Genomic DNA, 21,094 nt, shown 5'->3' with positions numbered 1-21,094 from the left:
CACAATCAATCGTCTCCATTCTCCTTGACTTACATGATAGGATGAAAAGTTTCATATGTGAGCTATATCAGAAAATTCAAAACCATGTACAATCATGGCTTTCGGTTATCTGTAACTGCACCAGAGGGATGAAGGAGCTTGATTTCCAAGTAAGCAGCTCTATGGGGCTGTTCAGAATACAGTCACTACTTTGAAATTAAGCATGGAAGTGGGCATTCTATCTGGAAGATGATCCTTAGTTTCATGAGTTCTTCAAAAACTGTTTAATTTCTCTTAATTAAACCTTACTTACAAGCCTCCAAAAGACTTTGACCTTAAAGTTTATGTAATTTTCAGGCAGATTGTGCTGTTTTGCCTAAGTTTGCCCAGGACTAGTCTTTCCTGGGGCAAATGCAAATATTTTAGTCAGTGGTAGTTTTATGTCTCACATATTAATCCATGTTTTGTTTTAATTTTTTGTCTGTTTCCTTTTTTATCACCTAATTGGATCTTTAATATGGAAATAAAGAGTATACAAACTTTTGTTATTTACTAATTCAGCAGCCTTTGATCTGAAAACAGATTTGACACACTTAAATACGATTGTTTTCTTAGTGTTATAAATATAGGTTGAGCCATGGTAGTAGCACATTTGGTGAAGTTTTACCTGAATATACTAATCTTGATTAAAGCAGACAAGAATGTAGCTGTCTTTCTGATTAGAAAGATGCAGAATTCATTATCTTTTTAATCCACATCTGTTCCTCCTGTGTTGTCATGAATGATGTCATCATCTACCCAACTATGAATCCAGAGCCACTTGGGAATTCTTTCCCTAAATCCATTATCCACTAAGTTATTAATTCTACTTTGTTAACACCCTTTGAATCTGTTCCATTTCTGTTTCCAGTGGATCTTCACTGGTTCAGGTCTCACCATTTTCAAGTGGATTAGTCTGCTCTGGGGTTCTTGATGTTTATGGATTTAATGGAAGGCCTCAGTTATCATTCGATAGCACTGAAAATCTGTTACAAATAAAGATGTTTTTTGAGGCCTGAGTTTGAAGTAACCCCCCTGTGTGCTGTGTTGAACTTGGCTAAAAGGTACCGGGACTATGGATTAATTTACTGTGAAGCCATTAAATTTACATTCTTTGTAGAAAAAAATAAGTTTCCTTTTAAAAGCCAACTGTTAACACTGGTGGTAACACTAAAGTGAAAGGGAAGCAAACTTGAAAATTTATAGTTCTTATTCATGAAGTTGCTGTTTGGGATTTAAAAATGAATGCTAGATTTGGTGTCAGCTGAGATCTGTGTAACAAGATCAACAAGATCAACCAACTGATTGTACCATGTAGAGATAAGAAAAAGTGGTTTGGAAACTAAGCACAGGCAGAGACTTGTTCTCTTTTCCTTCCCAACCCAAAACCTCTCCTACAGGCAAGCTCTACTGGATACTTGGTGAGATCAAGAAACATCCAAACTTACTCCTTCTCTTTGTATTTATTGGAGCTGGAAGTACTGTAGCAGTGCTATGTTTTCAATCCAGATGTCAGTGGGGACAGAAAGAATAACCCAGAACCTTGGAACAAATTGTGTCTCAAAGATCAACACAAGTTCTACCCAGTGAATGTACATTACAACAAACTGAAGAAAGACAACTTTTAAGTGAAGTATTTCACTATAAAACTGCTTAAAATGAAGTCTTCCAATAGCAATCACACAATTTTCCACCTAATGAGGAAATATTTCCCCTCCAAATGCACGAAATCATGGTGGCATGGTGGTGTATTGTTTTGGGATTTACACTGACTTAAAAAAATAAAAACAAAACAAAGCAGTACAACAATTGTTCTCTTAGAGATGTAAGAAAGAAAAAGAAAAATACCGGATGGTCTCACGCATAGCAGGAATTTAGAAAACCTAAATAAGGGACCAGGAAAAAGACTAATTATAATAAAGAAAAAAATCAAAATCAACAAGCAACTATAAACCAGAGATATACTAAGGGGCAGGGGTCGGGAGGAAGAGAGGAGGGATTAGGATCAAAATAAGGGGGCTGGGAATTGTATGGGGAATATAACCAAAGTGAAAATGCATACATTATGCAAAAATGAAAAATGATATAAGAATTATATAAAATAAAATAAATTAAAAAAAGTTTTAACTTGGGCAAAGATAATCCAAAAGAACATGTAACTTTCTATGGAAAATACAGGTTATATTTACTACTTGAGAAATTAGAAAAGATTTCTAATACATTTCTTAAGAATGTCTAGGACTCCTAATAACAGCCTACCTTGTCTATGTTTTCAACTTAATTTCTTCTAGAATGTTAGCCACATTACTGCCCACGTGACGTTTATGAGGTGTAGCTCTTACGTTTTTCCTTTCTTTATTTGGTATGAGCAAGCTAATCTCGGTCTCAATTTCTCATCCAGCAAGTGGGGATAATAGTGTTCTTCATGGGATTATTGAGAGGAATACATTTTAAAATTTTAAATATTTTCTTCATTATTGAACTCATTAAATGTTTAATAAGGATTACCTAGTTATTATTCACAGGGTAAACTCCTTACCATGGCAAATAAGACTGCTCTCATCACTACCTATGGCCCTATCTCATTTCCAGGACTCTCCATCCCATGTTCTATTTGTAGAACCCCTTCTTGTTTCCCACACGGCAGTTCTCTCTTAATGCTTTTATGCTTGTGATTTCCAGTTCCACAAATATACTCTCCCTGCCTCCACCCCATGTTACTTGTTCTCTGAGTTCCCATCCTCCTTTATATGAGTGTATTATGCCATACTGCAATTATCTCATTACTTGTCAGTTTCCTCACCAGTCTGCAAGATGATTGAGTATAGAACTGATGTCTTAAATTTTGTATTCCTGTTCCTGGTAATTATAAGCATATAATTGAATGGTTGCTAAAATTAATTTTTTTTTATTGGATGAATGCATGGATGGATGGATAGATGGATGGACAAAATAAATGGAAGAAATGGAATGACAGGAAAGGAGGAAGGAATGATAAGACTATGATGAGAGTAATGGTTAAGACAACAAAAGATTGTAGATTTATACCCTAGCTCTCTAGTTTTCTCTTTGTGACCTGGAATCAGTTAGTTTTTTTTTGTTTTTTTTTTTTTAATTTTTTAAAAGATTTATTTATTTATTTATTTATACAAGCACTGGGTACAGTCAGAAGCTCAGGAAGGTGAGAGGAATCACCAGAGCCAGAGCGGGGAGCAGAGCAGGCAGAAGCACCAAAGTACACTGCTGAGGGGAGCAGCGGGCGGCAGGACAGGTCTGCGCGCCATGTGGGACCCTCCTCCGGTGGCCGGGGAGCAGCCGGGGATCGAACCGGTGCTGCAGAGGCTGCAGGGAGCCTCGCAACCCAGCGCTCAACAGCTGCGCCACCGGGGAGGCCCTCAGTTAGTTTTTTTGTGATTTTCTTTTCTTGCATATAAAATGGGACTAACACTAGTGTTCTGATGAGGATGAAATAAGTATTTGTATAAAACACTTAGAACAGTGCATGATACACAGTGAGCTCTATTTCTGATTAGTAAGATGCAGAGTGCATTATCTTAAACAGCTGGTTGCTGCTGTTAATGTTTTCATTCTTTTCCTGATCATTTGGAATCAATGGACACCTTTACTATCAAGTATGTTATCTTTATGCATTTAAATTGGCTGCAAACTTTGAATTTTAAGATGTTTAGATGTTAAAGGTGTTTAATTTGCTTTGTCTTCTTTCTTTTTATAGGGCTCTATGGAGCAAGTCAGTTCCCATTTCTTGGAGCAGACACTAGACAAGAAGCTGATGTCAGATCTAAGGGTAACTTGAATTCTTTGTTGTTTATGTTTCTGTAGCCAACATTAATGTATGTCAGGTTGTGTTGATTTAGTTTTGCATGCCATGCATTTGTTAAGTTAATGTACAGTGACTAAATTACATTTTAACTTAAAGTCCTAATAACTTGGACCAAATTATATGATTTCATTAAACTTTATTATAATGAAATTATTTGCTTAGGTGGAGTTTTACAAAGAAGAGGCAAGATTAACTTTCTGTTTATTGGACCTACTACAAAGGTTTGATCTTATTTTGTGAGCTAATAAGAACTATCTTAGAAGAGACTGCTTTTCAATAGCAGATCCCGTGGAAGAGGGAGTAAATTCTTTCTCTGAACTCTAGCAAAATGCCTCATGTGGAATCTCCTTAAGCTTTTTCTGTGATAGTTCTCTAACATAATTGTCAGACTCAACTACAATATAAGTCTGAGAAAATTATGTGTACATTTATTATCAGTATTCTAAATTTTGAAATGTAAAAATGATAATAAAAGAGTTTAGAATCTTGGGCAGCTCTCCTGTCCGCTTTTGACTATGCTGGCGCTTCTTCTCACAAGCCTTTTTCTTTTGCAGAGCAGCAGCGGCAGCTCTTTGCCTGCCAGTGTCTATGCAGGTGTCTCTCTTTTCCTTTCTCCTTTTCCTAATAAACCTGTCCTTTTAAATCTTTTTTTTTTTAAAGATTTATTTATTTATACAAGAACCGGGGTACAGGCCAGATGCGTGGGAGGGTGAGAGGATCCACTAGAGACAGAGCAGGGAACAGAACAGGCAGACTGACAAAATACACTGCTGAGGGGAGCAGCAGGCGAGACAGGAGAGGTCTGCCAAGCCATGTGGGATTCTCGCCGGCCGGCTGGCCGGATCAAACCCACACTGCAGAGGCTGAGGACAGCTTCACAATTTTGGCACTCAACTGCCTGCGCCACCAGGGAGACCCTAAACCTGTCCTTTTAAAATGCAAAAAAAAAGGGCCTCCCTGGTGGCACAAGGGGTTAAGACGCAACCTATGAAGCTGTCCAGAGCCACTGCAGCAGGAGTTCGATCCCTGGCCAGGAGCTACCCACATGGCACCCGCTGATCCCCTCAGCAGTGTATTTCAGTCAGTCTACCTGTTCTGTTCCCCATTCTGTCTCTGGTGAATCCTCTCACCCCCCCATACCTCTGGCCTGTACCCCAGTTCTTATATGCATATATAAATAAATCTTTTAAAAAATAAAAAAAGAAAATGCAAAAAAGAAAAGTTCAGAATCTTGGATAAATAGATAGAAAAGGTAAAGAATTCATCCATCTCTGCATTACTCACATAACAGTCTTTTTCATTTTGGTTTCTTTCTTCCCAGCCCTTCTTATTATGAGTGTTTTAAATGTTGAATCATTGCATATAGATAATTTTATAGTTTGCTTTTTACATTTGCCACTAGCTGTGCTTTTTTTTCTCATATTGCAGCTTCATACTTAGCATTTTTAATGATGGTATACTATTCTACTAAGTAGATATGCCATATTCTTTAGCCTTTTATTATACATTTAGATTCTCACATTTTTTTCACTACGTTAATCTAAAGCATATCATCTTCATGCATATTAGATCTTTTCTTTGGAATTATTCTATAAGATAAATTCTTAGGAATGGTTGAGAAGTTGATATCCTTCTTGAAACATTGCAACATGGTTTTTCTGACAGGCATTGCCATCATTTGAGGTTGATGATTATATATTATATATGAGGTTGGGTGGAAGTATGTATGTTCATGATGAATGATGAGGACTGGGTAATGCAAGTGTTTCTAAGACATACAAGGTACAAACTTTATTACGGGATCTGACTCACATCCTCATAGTCTGAGTTGCTATATTATATTCCATCAGTGTCTTTGAGATGATCAGCCAAGAGGATGTAGTGTCACATCAAAAAAAGATATAAGAGGCTGATGTATAGAGAGCAGAGTGCTGGTTCTTTCATTTTTTGACGAGACCCTAAACTGTCAAGTAGACCCTATATTTACTTTAGCCAACCAGCAATGAACTTAGGTAATCTGTTACTTGGTATGCAAAGTGTTGCCAAATAGAAGGTTCTACTGGGACTGGAAAAAATTCTTTTCTAGAACCAGAAGTATTATCACCCAGGATGGTGCTTGGAGGGGCACTGCCGTTATTTACCCCTTTGGTCTTCTTTTCCTGTGCTACCATGGCAAACAGAACATGTCTGATCCACAGTCCTTTGCTCTCTTCATCCTCTTTAAAAAGGTTACTCTCATAGTCCTATGAGTCTTACTTTAAGTTTAATTTGTATGTCTCTGACCTACTAAGCATTTTTTAAAAAGCTTAACTCTTGGAGAGCAGTCTTAGTTCTTACCTTTACATGTTCTCGGGTGCACCTTCCTGATCCTAATGAACCTCTTGCATGTGGTAATTGTCCTCTACAGAGGAAGCGCACTGCACATGAGCGTGCGAAGGAACTGTACAGCTCAGGGGAGTTTTCCAGCGGGCGGAAATGGGGAGATGATGCTCCCAAGGAGGAAGTAGACACGGGTGCTGTGAACTTGATCGAGTCAGGAGCTTGTGGAGCTTTTGTTCATGGATTAGAAGATGAAATGTACGGTAAGTATGACTGCATGATAGTAGCAGGACCCATTTAATGAATGACTGCTTTGTGGCAGGCATTGCACGATGTGGTATATACTCATTATTTCATTTAGTCCTTACAAACTCTCTGTGACCACCTGCTATTGTTTTAATTGTATGAACAGAAGAGGCTGAGGCTCAACTATTATGAGATATTGATTAAAAGCATGAATTTTGGGTTTAGTCAATACGGGCTCAAATTCTACTATTTTTATAAAGCGAGTGAGGTTAATAGTAAATATTTTTAATTGTGATTATGTACAAAATGAGATTATGTGTAAAAATTATGTATTTTTTACATAATTATGTATAAAATGAGATTATAAAAATTATGTGTATAATACATAATTGAGATTATGTTTAAAATGCTAAATAATCATTGGTACTAAAAGTTTATTTAATTGATAATGGTAATAACTTGTTATTAGTCACCCAATTAGTAAGAGACAGAAGCAAGACTGAAACCTGGGTATATCTGACTTCAAAGCTGTTGTATAACTAGTAAAAACTGTTATTTTCACAAGGAATAGAATTATAGCACAGTGAGGTTATTTTATTCTCTTAAAGATTTTGTTCCACATTTCTCTGGTTTGCATTGTTTCGTTGACAAGTCTTCTGACATTGCTATGTTTTTTTCTTCTGTATATTTGTATCTTTTTTTCCCCTCTAGCTGCTTTTTTCTTTATCAATGATTTTAAGTGATATGATGTGTCTTGGTGTCATTGTCTTCATGTTTCTTAATGATCTTGAAATTATGGATTTATAGTTTTTATCAAATTTGGAAAACCTTTTTCCATTATTTCTTCAAATATTTTTCTGTTCCCATGTTCCTTTGGTTACTGTGGTTACATGTGTAATTAGACTACTAAGGTTGTCCTGCAGTACTGGTGCTCTATTCTTTTTATTCTCTCTAGTGTTTTTTTCTCCTTGTTTCATTTTGGGCAATTCTATTGATTTGTCTTCAAATTCACTAAGCTTTTCCTCTGCTATTTGTAGTAATTATTAATCCCATCCATGTTTTTCATCTCACATATTGTAGTTTTCATTTTCTCTTTATCACAGAGCATGTGTTTATAATATTATCTTAATATCCTTGTCTACTAGATCTTGTATATGTGCAGTTTCTGGGTTGGTTTTGAATGATTGATTTTTATCTTGATTATGGATTATATTTTCTTGCTTCTATGGTAATTTTCTATTGGATGTCAGGCTTTGTAGTTTTTACTTTATCAGTTACTGAGCATTCTTGTATTCCTATAAGTGTCTTGAGCTTTGTTCTAGGAAGCAGTTCAGGTCATATGTTTTAAATTTCTTAGGCAGAACCTGAACAGCATTTAGTCTAGAACTTATTTTTCTTCATTGTTGAAAAAGACTTTTTTGAAAAAAACAAACAAACAAACAAACAAACAATGGTAGAACATGTATGAGCTTTGGATTGTGTTCCCTGTAATCCTGTGAGTGGTTCTTTCCTGGATCTCAAGTAGTTTCCTCACAGATCAGAGCTCAGGTAAAGACTAAAGAACTCTCCTTAGATCTCCCAAGTTCTATCGCTAGACCATCAGCTCTCCCCTTCCTAATGTTTTGCCCTATGACCTCTAGCGACATTGGTCTTTCTAGACTCCCATCTGTATCTTCTAACCTCAGAGACCTGCAACCTGGAAACTGTGAGACAGTAAATTGGTATGATCATGGAACTTGCCTCATTATTTCCTGTCTCTCATGGATCACTACTCTTTACTGTCTGACATCCAGTGTGTTGAATACTGGTGTTTCATACATTTTGAGGCCGTTTGTTAGTTGTTTCAAGTAGGAAGATAAATCTGGTTCATGTTACTTCGTCTTAGCCAGTAATAGATGTCCTGTAAAACTCTTGTGATTTCTATAATGCATAGGTCACAGAATGTCAGTACTTTGAGATGATTGATTCCAATTCAGTGGGGAGATAATGTTGTTTGTCCAAATTCTATAGTAATTTGTGTCCAAATCAGGAATAGAATTCAGGTCTTCAAAATGCTTATAGAAAATTACCTCAGAATAGAAATTCTTAGAAGGACAAGAAAATTTCTTTTGAAAGGTAATTTTCTATTAGTAGATACAAGAATTTGGTTGCTCTATATAATTTGCTCTAAGCTTTTTTGAATGATAGGAATTAGCTAAAGTTACCTCTGCTTTTTTTTTTCTTTGAGCTTGAAATACAAATTTAAGTATAGTGTTAGATAATAAGCAAGTCCAGTTAACAAAACCTGTCTTACCTAAGACAGTGATTAGAACCTATTTTGTTTGCTAATATTTTTGCTTTGTTTTATTTCTATAAATTTCATCACTGTTAATGTTCCTGTGGTGATTTAGTTGTACAGTTTTCAGTTTTTCACTAGGTTTAGTTATAAGATCTTACCTTTGGGAAGTGAGTAGATCATAACTGACACCTGGGAGGGCAACGTTCTGATTTTATCATATTTGTAAAATTCAGGGTAAATGGGGGTTTTAGGAATACATGGCTGGTAATAAACTGGAGCCTTATTCATTGACTGTAGATTCTAGTTCATACATACTTCTAGTCCTCTAGTTGTTCCATGATCTCTATCTCTTCTGGACCTTTGTACATGCTGTTCCTAGTTGGCTCTTGTTTTTTTTTTTTTTTTTTTTTTTAGTTATTTATTTATTTATTTATGCAAGCGCTGGGTACAGTCAGAAGCGTGGGAGGGTGAGAGAATTCACCGAGCCAGAGCGGGGAGCAGAGCAGGCAGAAGGACCGAAGTACACTGCTGAGGGGAGCAGTGGGCGGCAGGAGAGGTCCTTGCGCCACGTGGGACCCTCCTCCGTGGCCGGGGAGCAGCCGGGGATTGAACTGGCGCTGCAGAGGCTGCGAGCAGCTTCGCAACCCAGCGCTCAACCGCTGTGCCACTGGGGAGGCCCTGGCTCTTGTTTTGTCCTAGCAGCTTCTTCAAGTTTGTTCCAGAAAGCTGCCTCTGATCCTGTTTTGTGGGCTGTGTGCCTCTTCTGCCTTTTCTTTTTTTTTAATATAGATTTATTTTATTTAATTATTCATTCAAGAACTGGGGTATAGGCCAGAGGTGCGGGGTGGGAGGGGGGTGAGAGGATTCACCAGAGACAATGGGGAGCAGAACAGGCAGATTGACTGAAATACACTGCTGAGGGGAGCAGCAAATGAGACAGGAGAGGTCTGCTGCGCCATGTGGGTATCTCCCTGGCCGGGAATCAAACTCGTGCTGCAGAGGCTGCAGACAGCTTCATAGTGCTGACACTTCACCCCTTCTACCACCAGGGAGGCTCTTTTCTGCCTTTTCTTAAGCTCCCTGTGCTTTTCCTTTCCCATCGATGCTTTGTGCTCTTAGTACTAAGCACAGTGCTAGTAAATGGCAAAATCAGAATCTAATAACATGTATTAAGATACCAGAGGATAAGTCTTACTTCTTTTATTTCCTAGCATATCCAATTCCCTTTCATTGCTCTGAACCTTTAAGAAGACTAACAAATTTTCAACATTACAAGTCCAGAAGAAATTGTTAATGTACCTGCCTAATGTAGCCAGGCTGTACATTAAAAGCAAATTATCAGGTTTCTTGCTTTTTCTTGGGATTACATTAGCTCAGGTCAGACTGATTATTTCATGCTGACCAGGAGTTTCTCTGTGAGTCCCTTGATAGACTTGTAAGAGTTACACATGAGTCAATGTGGTGTGATGGAGAAAGCTCTAGGAAGAGCCAGTTAGCTAACTTGTTTGGATCTACCTCTAACTTGCTTTGTAATTACAGCAATTTCATACTTAAATTACATTTTGTGAAATAGAGAAAATCCTTTTCCTTCTGATGAAAAGGAGTAATTTATAACTGCCAAGGAAAATCTGAGTCATTTGTCTGAATCTTCCTTTAATGTAGTAGCTCTGCTATTAAATTGTCTATAAAACCTTCCTTTTACAAAAAAACAAATTATATTCTTGAGTTTTAACAAAACTTGAGTGCTTTTTTTTTTTTTTTGAAACTGAACATTTTGTTTCAGACCATGTGGAAATCGCTGGAACAAAATGTGCAGATGTGAAAGTCTTTGAACACTGCCTATAACGTACTCATCTTTCTATTCTAGCACTTAGCACTCAGCCTGGTCCATAGTGTTTTTTCAGGAAACATGAGTGAATGAATGTTAGTGAATGAACAAAGGGAATGAACACTAGTGCATGAACTCCTGGCATCAGTGACCATACTATTCCATTTTCTAAGCATGCAGAGAGATAGAAGGCCCAGCTGTTTTCAAGGTTTTTAAAAGACCCATACCTATGCCATAGCCACTCTTTACTGAGCTTTTAACATATGCCAGACATATGTGCTTTACCCTCATTATTTCATTTCCTCCTTGTAACAGCTCTGTAAGGGAATCAAGATTATCTCCATTTAATAGGTAAGAAAATTGAGGTGTTAGGACGTTAAATCACTTATTCAATATCATCATTCAAGTTAGTAGAGAGATTACTCTCCTCAGTTCACTACAAGATCTCTGTCATTCCAGAGCATGTACCCTGAACCACTACATAATCCTGGTCTAGAATTGGCCAACCTGGATACTTGTCTCTGCTCTCATTCACAATGAGGCAAGTAAATTTACTTTGGTGAATCTTGCCTCTAAATTGAGAATAATTTGATCGAACCTGTTTTAAATTAAAAACAATACTGTTATGTAAAAGTTGCTTAAAAGCTGCATTTATTTTTATTTATTTATTTTTTTTTAAGATTTATTTATTTAGGGCCTCCCCGGTGGTGCAGCGGTTGAACGCTGGGCTGCGAAGCTGCCCGCAGCCTCTGCAGCGCTGGTTTGATCCTCGGCTGGCTAGCAAGGGTCCCACATGGTGTGCAGGCCTCTCCTGCCGCAACCCCTGCTCCCCTCAGCAGTGTGTTTTGTCAGTCTGCCTATTCTGTTCCCCACTCTGGCTCTGGTGAATTCTCTCACACTCCTATGCTTCTGACTTTACCCAGTGCTTGTATAAATAAATAAATTAATTTAAAAAAAAAGATTTATTTATTTATGGGGCCTCCCCGGTGGTGCAGTGGGTTGAGCACAGCACTGTGAAGCTGTCCACAGCCTTTGCAGCTTCAATTCAATTCCCGGCCAGCCAGGGAGAATCCCTCATGGCGCAGCAGACCTCTCCTGTCTCGCCCACTGCTCCCCTCAGCAGTGCTTTCGGTCCGTCTGCCTGTTCTGCTCCCCGCTCTGTCTCTGGTGAATCCTCTCACCCTCCTGCAACTCTGGCCTGTACCCCAGCTCTTGTATAAATAAGTCTTTAAAAAAAGAGAGATTTATTTATGCATACAAGAGCTGGGGTACAGGCCAGAGGTGTAGGGGTGAGAGGATTCACCAGAGACAGAGCAGGAAGCAGAACAAGCAGATTGACTGAAATATATTGCTGAGGGGAGCAGCAGGCGAAACAGGAGAGGTCTGCTGCGCCATGTGGGTAGCTCCCGAGCCGGAGATTGAACCCACACTGCAGTGGCTGCGACCAGGCTCATAGGTCGCGTCTCAACCCCCTGTGCCACCAGGGAGGCCCAAAAAGCTGCATTTATTTATTTATTTATTTATTTATTTTTAAAAAGATTTATTTATTTATTATTTATACAAGCACTGGGTACAGTCAGAAGCGCGGGAGGGTGAGAGAATTCACCAGAGCCAGAGCGGGGAGCAGAGCAGGCAGAAGGACCGAAGTACACTGCTGAGGGGAGCAGTGGGAGGCAGGAGAGGTCTGCGCGCCATGTGGGACCCTCCTCCGGTGGCCGGGGAGCAGCCGGGGACCGAACCAGAGACACAGAGGCTGCGGGCAGCTTCGCAACCCAGCGCTCAACCGCTGTGCCACCGGGGAGGCCCAAAGCTGCATTTATTTAAAAGCTTCCAACTGTGCTTGGAATATTGATATAAGCAAGACAACTTAGTTTTCAAGAAATTCAGTTATTGGACCCAGTTGTGTTGCTTGATTTCATGTGTGTGGCATCAGGACTTAAACCTTACTCCCTGTGATATCCAAGTCCTTGTATTTAGGGCATCATGAGGTAGCAGCTGAATCAGTGGGCATTGAGGTGTCCTAGAGAGAGTGTGTAGAGGGACAGTCGTAGAGAGCAAAAGACAAACCTGAATGAGAAGACGTCCGTCTGGGATTTTCCCCACGGCTCTCAACTTGACGCGCATTTTTATCTCTCCCCTCTCTGTAGAGGTCCGCATTGCTGCTGTGGAGGCTCTGTGTATGCTCGCCCAGTCTTCACCCTCTTTTGCTGAGAAGTGCCTTGATTTTTTGGTAGACATGTTTAATGATGAAATTGAGGAAGTGCGCCTGCAGTCCATACATACCATGAGAAAAATCTCTAACAATATTACCCTTCGAGAGGATCAACTTGACACGGTCCTGGCTGTGTTAGAGGTGAGTGTACAGTTTGTTACACATTTCTCTATTAAATACCTCCTGAGCACCACTAAATAAATGGAAATTTAAAAAAGCCGGGCCTTGTGGTAAGAACTGGAGACACAGTAATATGACTCTGCACTGTTCTGCGTTCTCGCTGCCCAACTCTCCCAGGATGGAAAAGGTTGACAGTTGCATGGGAAATTCAAATAAAACTTGGTATTGCTGTGATCAGGAAAGCACACGGTGCCCTGGGAACACAGAGAGATCTAACCTGAATTATCTGAAGTAAGGTGGGGAGATGGGCAAGAAAGAAGGAATGAGGCGCTAGACACTTGAAGGAGGAACAGGACTTAAAGAGACTTTTTTTTTTTTTTTTTTTTTTTATTTTCTGTTCCATTCATTTTGCTTTTCTCTTTTTTTTGTTTTAGTTTGTATCTTCTCCATCTAAGGCTTTCTTACTGAAAGTGTGTGTGTGCGTGTGTGTGTGTGTGCACGCATACATTGGTTGCTTTTGAGTCACTATTATACATAATGTATCACAATATCTTCATGTGATATTATATTATTACATGTACAACACTAAAATAGCATTCTTTATTTCTGCATTTAAAGAGACTTTTTTTAAAGGAAGGTATTGATATTGATGGTAGAGTGGAAGGGTGCTGAACAGAGGACAATTTCTAAGGAAGCAGAGGTGAGCGCGATTGTGGTATATTCAGGGAATTGTAATATTAGCTTGGAATTGTAGACATAGAGGAAGGGAGAGGAAGTGGCTATACATGAGGCGGGGCTATGTAATGAATTTTTTTCAGCCTTTGATTTGATTTAATTCTTCTAGTAATTCTTAGGGGTCAATTCCCTCAGCTCTGGAGCTTTGCAAGAAAAAAGGTCATACAGCCAATAAGTGGCTGTTCCAGAATAGGAACACAATTTAGGTCCCAAGCTGTACAACTCTGTGTGGTTCTTGAACTAGTTTTCTAAATTGTCTGGATTTTATTTGGGAGTACTGAAGCTTTTCAAAAAATTACTAAGTGAGATTTGGCCTCTGGGGTGCCCCCCATATTGTGAGAGGGATAGTAATTTGTTATCTGGTCATTAACACTTGTTAACAGATTCCTACATCCTATAGAAAACAGATTGGGTGCCTTATTATGAAATTCCCCATTATTCTCTGAGCTGTTTAGCGCTTCTTTTAAGATGCTTTCCCCTGAATTATAAATATTTATAATTGTTCATATATTTTTTACTAAGAAGGTAAGTTTGCATTTTGTATATTATTCCCCATGGATGGCCTCTGTTACTTAGCACTGCCATTCCTTTTTAACTTTCTTTTCCATCATTCCTCACCTTGAACTTTATACTGTAGTTACTCCCCTAATCTTCATGCTTTTCTTAATTTTTGCCTTCAATTGTAATTTCCCTCCATCATCTGGAAAACTGCCACTTTTACCTAGCATGCTTTTACTTATTCCCAGAATCTACACTATACAACATATTTAAGAAACCTTCCCTAACTAGCCCCCCACCAGGTGGGTTAAATAGCACTTTCCTGTATTCCAATAGCACCCTGTGTGTACACTGCTCTAGCATTTGTCAGAGTGAGTTCTCATGATTTATCTCTTTATTCCATATGTCTCTAAGTTTCTCACGGAGACAGGACCATGGCTTTTTTCATTTTTTAATTTCTAGTGCTTTGCAATGTCAGACATTAAAGTACATGCTCAGTAAATGTTTTCTAGGTAGCTGAGCTATGTCCCAAGCTGTGTTTTGATATACAGAATCATTTACAGGGCCACAGGTGTGCATATCTGTAAGTGCTTTTGTAATAAAACTCATGCACACTTTGCTTAGATCTAAAATCCTTGATTTGTAGTTTTGTCCGGGAAGTTTAGATTTCTATAAACTCATTGTCTCTAAACCTAAAACTGTTCATCTATCCTGCTGCTCATTGCTTCTTTTAGTTACCATGTCATTGTACTTCACTGCTTTGAGACTTAGCTAGCTAACCCTTTGTGCATTAATTTGCCTTTGTTGTTGATGTTATGTTGATCTGAATTCAACAAGTTCTATCTATAAATAAATAAGTGATCACAGACAGGTAAACAAAAGAACTGACAAAACTAAACCAAAACAAAGCCTAGAAATATGACTGCATAATTGCGGCTACTAGATGGAGAAGGAAGGGGCAGGAACAAAGGAGGAAGGCCAGTGCTATATGATGGGGCATTTTGGGGACTTTGGTAGTGTGATGTGGTGACCTAAACCCCTGTATCATACACAGTGTTATAATCCAGTGTTACCTTGGTTAAAAAGAAAAAAGAAAGAAAAACAGGTTCCTTGCTCTCGTGGAAACTAGAGTGTAAAGAGAGGGAAACAAAATGATTTCAGATAGTGATAAATCCTATGTAGGAAATGGACAGTGATGGAAGAAATTGGGAGTGTCACTGTCAATTATGTCTTTCTGAATAGACAGTGTTTGAATTGAGTCTTGAATGACAGAAGTCAGCTGAGTGAAGGTTGGGGGAAAGACCTTCTGGTAGAGGCAGCAGCTGTGGAAAGGCCCTAAGGCACAGGTGACCTTTGTTGTGTTTACAGACAGGGAATAAGAAGCGGGTATAGAAGATAGAAGGGAGAAAGGTGGTGTGAGAGGAGGTCAGCAGCTGGGTATCATCACTAGAGTGATTGTAGGCCATTGTTGTTTGGATTTTATTCTGGGTATTTTGGGAAACTAGTAGAAGATTTTATACAGAAGAACAACAATTTACTCCTTTTTGAACAACTTGTCTCATTCATATACCAAATGTATGTATCCCTTACTGTACTCTCACATTTTATTCTTTGTTGCAGCTTAGTGTATTTGTCTTTAGTAACTAATTATTTAATGCAGTAACTTATGCATAGTGACTGCTTAGTAATCATTTCCCAAAATAAACCTGCACAGGTCAGCTGTGTAACTGGGAAGTTCTTAAGAAACACAAATAAAACAATTTATTCATTATTTTGTAAACTTTTTCCAATACATCAATATAATCGCCTCCTACAAGTGGTGGAGTTTGTTCAGATGGGAAGTATTTTTATTTATTTATTTATTTATACAAGCACTGGGTACAGTCAGAAGCGCAGGAGGGTGAGAGAATTCACCAGAGCCACAGCGGAGAGCAGAAAAGGCAGACTGAGGAAGTACGCAGCAGGCGCGGCAAGAGAGGTCTGCTCGCCATGTGGGACCCTCGCCCGAGGCTGTGGGCAGCTGCGCAATCCAGCGCTCAACCACTAGGCCACCAGGGGAGGCCCCAGATGGGAAGTATTTTGTGTATGGTTCAGTTTGCAGCATGTAGAGTCAGACAGATCTGAATCAATCTGTTATCCCTCCATTCCTTTTTCCATTTTTTTAAACTTTAATATTTATTGACTATTATGTGCTAGGCATGGTGCTAAAGGGGCTAACAGTGAGCAAAAAGCATGAACCTTAGCTTAGGTAGATTTCTGGGATACCGGTAAATAGTCTGATGTTCTGCTTTGAATATCAATTATGTAAGTTTGTTCCATTTGTGAAAATTTATCAAGCTAAATAGTCTTTGTACACTTTCTGTATGTGTATGTCAATAAAAAGCCTACTTAAGAAAAACAAAACTAGGGCCTCCCTGGTGGCCTTAGGGTTAAGTCTCAGCACTATCACCAGTTCCGCCTGAGCGCCATCCCTGGCTAGGGAGCTCGCCCACATGGCAGAGCAGACCTCTCCTGTTTTGCCCGCTGCTCCCCATGCAGTGTATTTCAGTAGATCTGTCTCTTCTGCTCCCCACTCTGTCTCTGGTGAATCCTGTCACACACACCCCACCTTTGGTCTACTCCCCAGTTTTTCTATGAAAAAAATAAATGATTTTTTTTTTTTTTTTTTTAAAAGAAGAAAACAGGGCCTCCCTCATGGTGCAGCGGTTGAGCGCTGGGTTGCGAAGCTGCGAGCGGCCTCTGCGGCGCCGGTTCGATCCCCGGCTGCTCCCCGGCCACCGGAGGAGGGTCCCACATGGCGCGCAGACCTCTCCTGCCGCCCGCTGCTCCCCTCAGCAGTGTACTTCGGTCCTTCTGCCTGCTCTGCTCCCCGCTCTGGCTCTGGTGAATTCTCTTGCCCTCCCGCGCTTCTGACTGTACCCAGTGCTTGTATAACTAAATAAATATATCTAAAAAAAAAAAAAGAAAAGAAAAAAGATTTATTAAAAAAAAAAAAAAGAAGAAAACATGGCGCTACTCTCACAGACCTTCAAATTTAAGTATAAGGGAGAGACAAAGCAGATGCGAAGGAAGGTATATAATAGACTGAGGTAAGGAGCTCATGACTGAAAGGAAGCCGTTCCGTTCTGCTGGTAGTTATCATAAGGATACTTGATCTTTAGGGGAAAGAGGATGCAATAATCAAGAAGGGCTCCTGAAGCTGAGCTCTAAATAAGGATTTAGCCACAAACTTGGTAGCAAGAGTTAGGAGTATGAAGTGTAAGAAATTTCCAGGTAAAGGAGCAGCAAATGTAGAAACTCCATTGTAGGGTAAAGAAAATATCAGGCTTTTCTGCCCTTCCGCCATCAGGATAGATGATGGATCCTTGTCCTGAATGCATGCCTGATGGCGGGCACCTGGAATAGGGTGTGGGCATAGGTAGATGGGATTCAGCTGAGCTAAGACTGTGCTTTTTAAGGGCAGCGTCACGGGGACGCCAGGAGCAGCAGTAGAAGCCGAAGCAGAAGCCGAAAGAGAAGCCGAGAAGCAGCAGAACGAACGCTAGAGAGCCCAGATAGAGTGAAGACATGGCAGGCCTCCCAGCCCCTGCCTGCCATATGCCTGGTGAACCCTAATAAAAAACCTGCAGAACTACTGAGGACTCTGACTCCTCCTTTACCCGGTCTGCATGGGATCCTAGAAAACCTGCACTGTGTCCTGTCCTGCCTCTACAATTGGCGTAAGTCGGCAGGATCCATGTAGACGGGTATTGGAGCCCTCCGAAGACTTGGAGGGACTAAGGAGAACAGACTGCCTGTGATGACGCTGGAGGCGCCATGGCAGCACAGAAGGTGGACAACGTCCACGAGCTACAGAATGAGACCTGGCGTGAAGGAGACGCCCGAGAGAAGCAGCCAAGGACACCCGAAAGGACCAGCCAATGACCCCTGAGGCAGCAGAATCATCGGGGAGGAGAGGACCACGATTCAGAGCTCGCCAGTGCTGATGCAGGGAGAGGCCAACGGACTTCGACTGCTGGACTGATGAACTTGGACTGACAATCCCGCCAGAAGGCGGAGGACCTTGGCAGGTTATGGTTTTTTTTTGAGAATCTGGGGGTGGCCAGTGGGCCTTGATGGCCAAAAGCAGCCTGTGCATGCCCAGCAGCCAGGTGGAGGAGAAAACCCAACTAAGAAGACAAAAGCTGGTACTGATGCTAAGTTGAGAAGCCCTAAGCGGCTGTTAAGCAGCCTGGGTATGCTCAAGCCCTGTGAGTCTCGTAAAATCACCTGTGGGTGATGCTCTGCTCATTCTTGAGTGAGGGTGAAGAGCTGAGGAACCTGTCCTTGGGGGACGGGTGGGGAACGTGGCTTGGGGTGGAGCCCAAGCCGAATGCAGAGTTTGGATCCCCGACCCATGTGCTTGTGCAGTGGGTTGGCCTGAGTGCAGGGGTCTGCGAGTCGCATTGGTGGCTATGAAGGCCAAGTGTTGGAGCGACTGCAGACAGAAACCCTGAGGGTTGGCGATTACCCCCAACAGAATAGAATCGCCAATCCCAGAGCTAGTGCATCCTGGGGGTGGATGCTGTGTGTGGCTTGTAGCCGAGACTACAGCCAGAGAAGGCCAGGAAGCCTGACGGCTCCTGGCGTGTTGCAATAGATGTCGTGAGTAGATGTCGTGAGTGATTCCCCTCCCTCGTATGAGCAGTGCCTTCGGCAGCAGACTTGGTGGCTCATCTGCTGGTACCAATAATTGTCTTTTGCTCTAGGTTGGTGCCCTGCTTGGACTTATTTGTGTTCTGTTGTATTTTGTTATATTGTATTTTGTTATATTTGATGTATTTGCTTTTGTGGGCCATGGCTGCATTGTTTGTTTGCTTAGAAAATTGTATATATATGTATAGACTGTATGGCAGAAAACCCTGAGGGGGTGGACTGTAGGGTAAAGAAAATATCAGGCTTTTCTGCCCTTCCGCCATCAGGATAGATGATGGATCCTTGTCCTGAATGCATGCCTGATGGCGGGCACCTGGAATAGGGTGTGGGCATAGGTAGATGGGATTCAGCTGAGCTAAGACTGTGCTTTTAAGGGCGGCGTCACGGGGACGCCAGGAGCAGCAGTAGAAGCCGAAGCAGAAGCCGAAAGAGAAGCCGAGAAGCAGCAGAACGAACACTAGAGATCCCAGATAGAGTGAAGACTTGCCCCCTAGCCAGCACCCCTGCCTGCCATATGCCTGGTGAACCCCAATGAAAAACCTGCAGAACTACTGAGGACTCTGACTCCTCCTTTACCCGGTCTGCATGGGATCCTAGAAAACCTACACTGTTTCCTGTCCTGCCTCTACATCCATGGTGGGGGAAACATTGCACAAAGGTAGCAAAAGCAGGCCCGGCTGTAACAAGAGCTGCTGGTGGTAGGGGATGGTGGGGGTGAGAGGGGGCACAGCTGGGGGAGGAGGGTGTGAGAAGGGGGCGCAGCTCACACAGAGCCCTAAAAGTTTTTAAGGAAGAGCACTGAGGGGGCTTCCCTGGTGGTGCAAGGAGTTAAGTCTCAGCACTATGAAGCTATAGACAGCTACTGCAGCTGGAGCTCAATCCCAGGCCAGGTGGCTAACCCTCTCACCTCCCCTCTGCCCCCCCACCCCTGGTTTACCTCCTAGCTCTTGTATGCATAAATAAATAAATCTTTTAAAAAAAAGAGCACCTGGAAGCTATTAAAGGATTTTTTGCAGGGTGCCTTACCAGCTTTGTGACTTTGAGTACATTATTTAAGATTTTTCTCACTATAGAGAGGGAGAGTTCCATATGTTCATGAGTTTCTTAGGAGAATTAAATGAGAAAATTCATGTAAAGTGCTTAATGTGGTGCTTGGCTAATAAGCATTCGTATAGCAGTGTTTCAGAATATCAAATTATTAAATGGATGAAGTCATTCAAGAAACGTTAATTTTGCTGAGCCAGGTTCTATAGGATTGTCCAAGAGCCTGAGGTTTTGAGGATGTCACAGTGGGAGTTTTTGCCTTTTGAGTTGCTCACAATTGTATAGGGAAGGCAATATAAATTAGAGTAATTGCAGTAATACACGATGGTATCAAAAGTAAAGTAAGGGTTGGCATTAAAGCCAGAGGGATTATATGACCACAGGTAAAGGCCGAAAAGGCTGAAATTGTTATAGGGCAGCCCTTAGCTTTAGGACATCCTTTTCCCCCTAACAAAATGACTGTGGTGCCTAAGCTTTATCCTTGAGGTGGTAGGAAGCCAAACAAGGTTCCTGAACAGGGGAATGGCATGTTAAGTAAGATGTGTTTATTGAGAAGTTGGCACTACTTATTGTAGAGAGTGAATAAATGAGAAAACTGCAGGATGTGGGCCTCCCCTGGTGGTGCAGCGGTTGAGCACTGGGCTGCGAAGCTGCCCGCATCCTCTGCAGCGCCGGTTCGATACCCGGTTGCCGCGAGGGTCCCACATACCACGCAGACCTCTCCTGCCTCCCGCTGCTCCCCTCAGCAGTGTATTTTGTCAGTCTGCCTGTTCGGTTCCCCACTCTGGCTCTGGTGAATTCTCTCACCCTCCCGCGCTTCTGACTGTACCCAGTGCTTGTATAAGTAAATAAATAAATTTTTAAAAAATTAAAAAAAAAGAAAACTGCAGGATGAGAGAGGGTGCCTAGAGGATAAAAAAACAAATCCTCTGATTCTTAGAATTTGCTGTGTGGATATCAGTGTGTCCTATAAAATGTTTAGTTTTTCTGTAAAGTTAAACTTTTAGGACAAGATAGTTGTGACCTTGGATTGGACAAAGGTTGCTTAGATTTGACACCAAAAACTTAATTAAAGAAATAACTAGATAAGTTATAAAGCTCTTCAAAAGGATACTTGTAAGAAATTATAAAGATAGTACAACAGTGCAGTGGGGATATACTTAATGCCATAGAACTGCAGTTAAAAATGCATAATCCCGGGGCCTCCCTGGTGGCAGAAGGGGTTAAGACTGTAACCTATGAGGCTGTCCACAGCCTCTG

General features: G+C 41.0%; 1 protein-coding gene across 1 annotated transcript in view; it reads left to right on the top strand.

Moving 5' to 3' along the window:
• Positions 1-21,094, top strand: part of INTS4 (integrator complex subunit 4) — a 116,950-nt gene that overhangs the window by 48,094 nt on the left and 47,762 nt on the right. The window contains exons 9-11 of the mRNA XM_037523032.2: positions 3,752-3,823; positions 6,267-6,441; positions 12,678-12,883. Of these exons, the coding sequence (XP_037378929.1) occupies positions 3,752-3,823; positions 6,267-6,441; positions 12,678-12,883 (453 nt within the window). The remainder of the gene's footprint in view (positions 1-3,751; positions 3,824-6,266; positions 6,442-12,677; positions 12,884-21,094) is intronic.

The sequence above is a fragment of the Talpa occidentalis genome, unplaced genomic scaffold (assembly GCF_014898055.3).
Source record: "Talpa occidentalis isolate TD23 unplaced genomic scaffold, MPIMG_talOcc4v2.1 talOcc4.3, whole genome shotgun sequence".
Lineage (NCBI taxonomy): Eukaryota > Metazoa > Chordata > Mammalia > Eulipotyphla > Talpidae > Talpa > Talpa occidentalis.
Note: the sequence above shows the minus strand (reverse complement) of the source record. Positions and strands in the feature narration are given on the sequence as shown.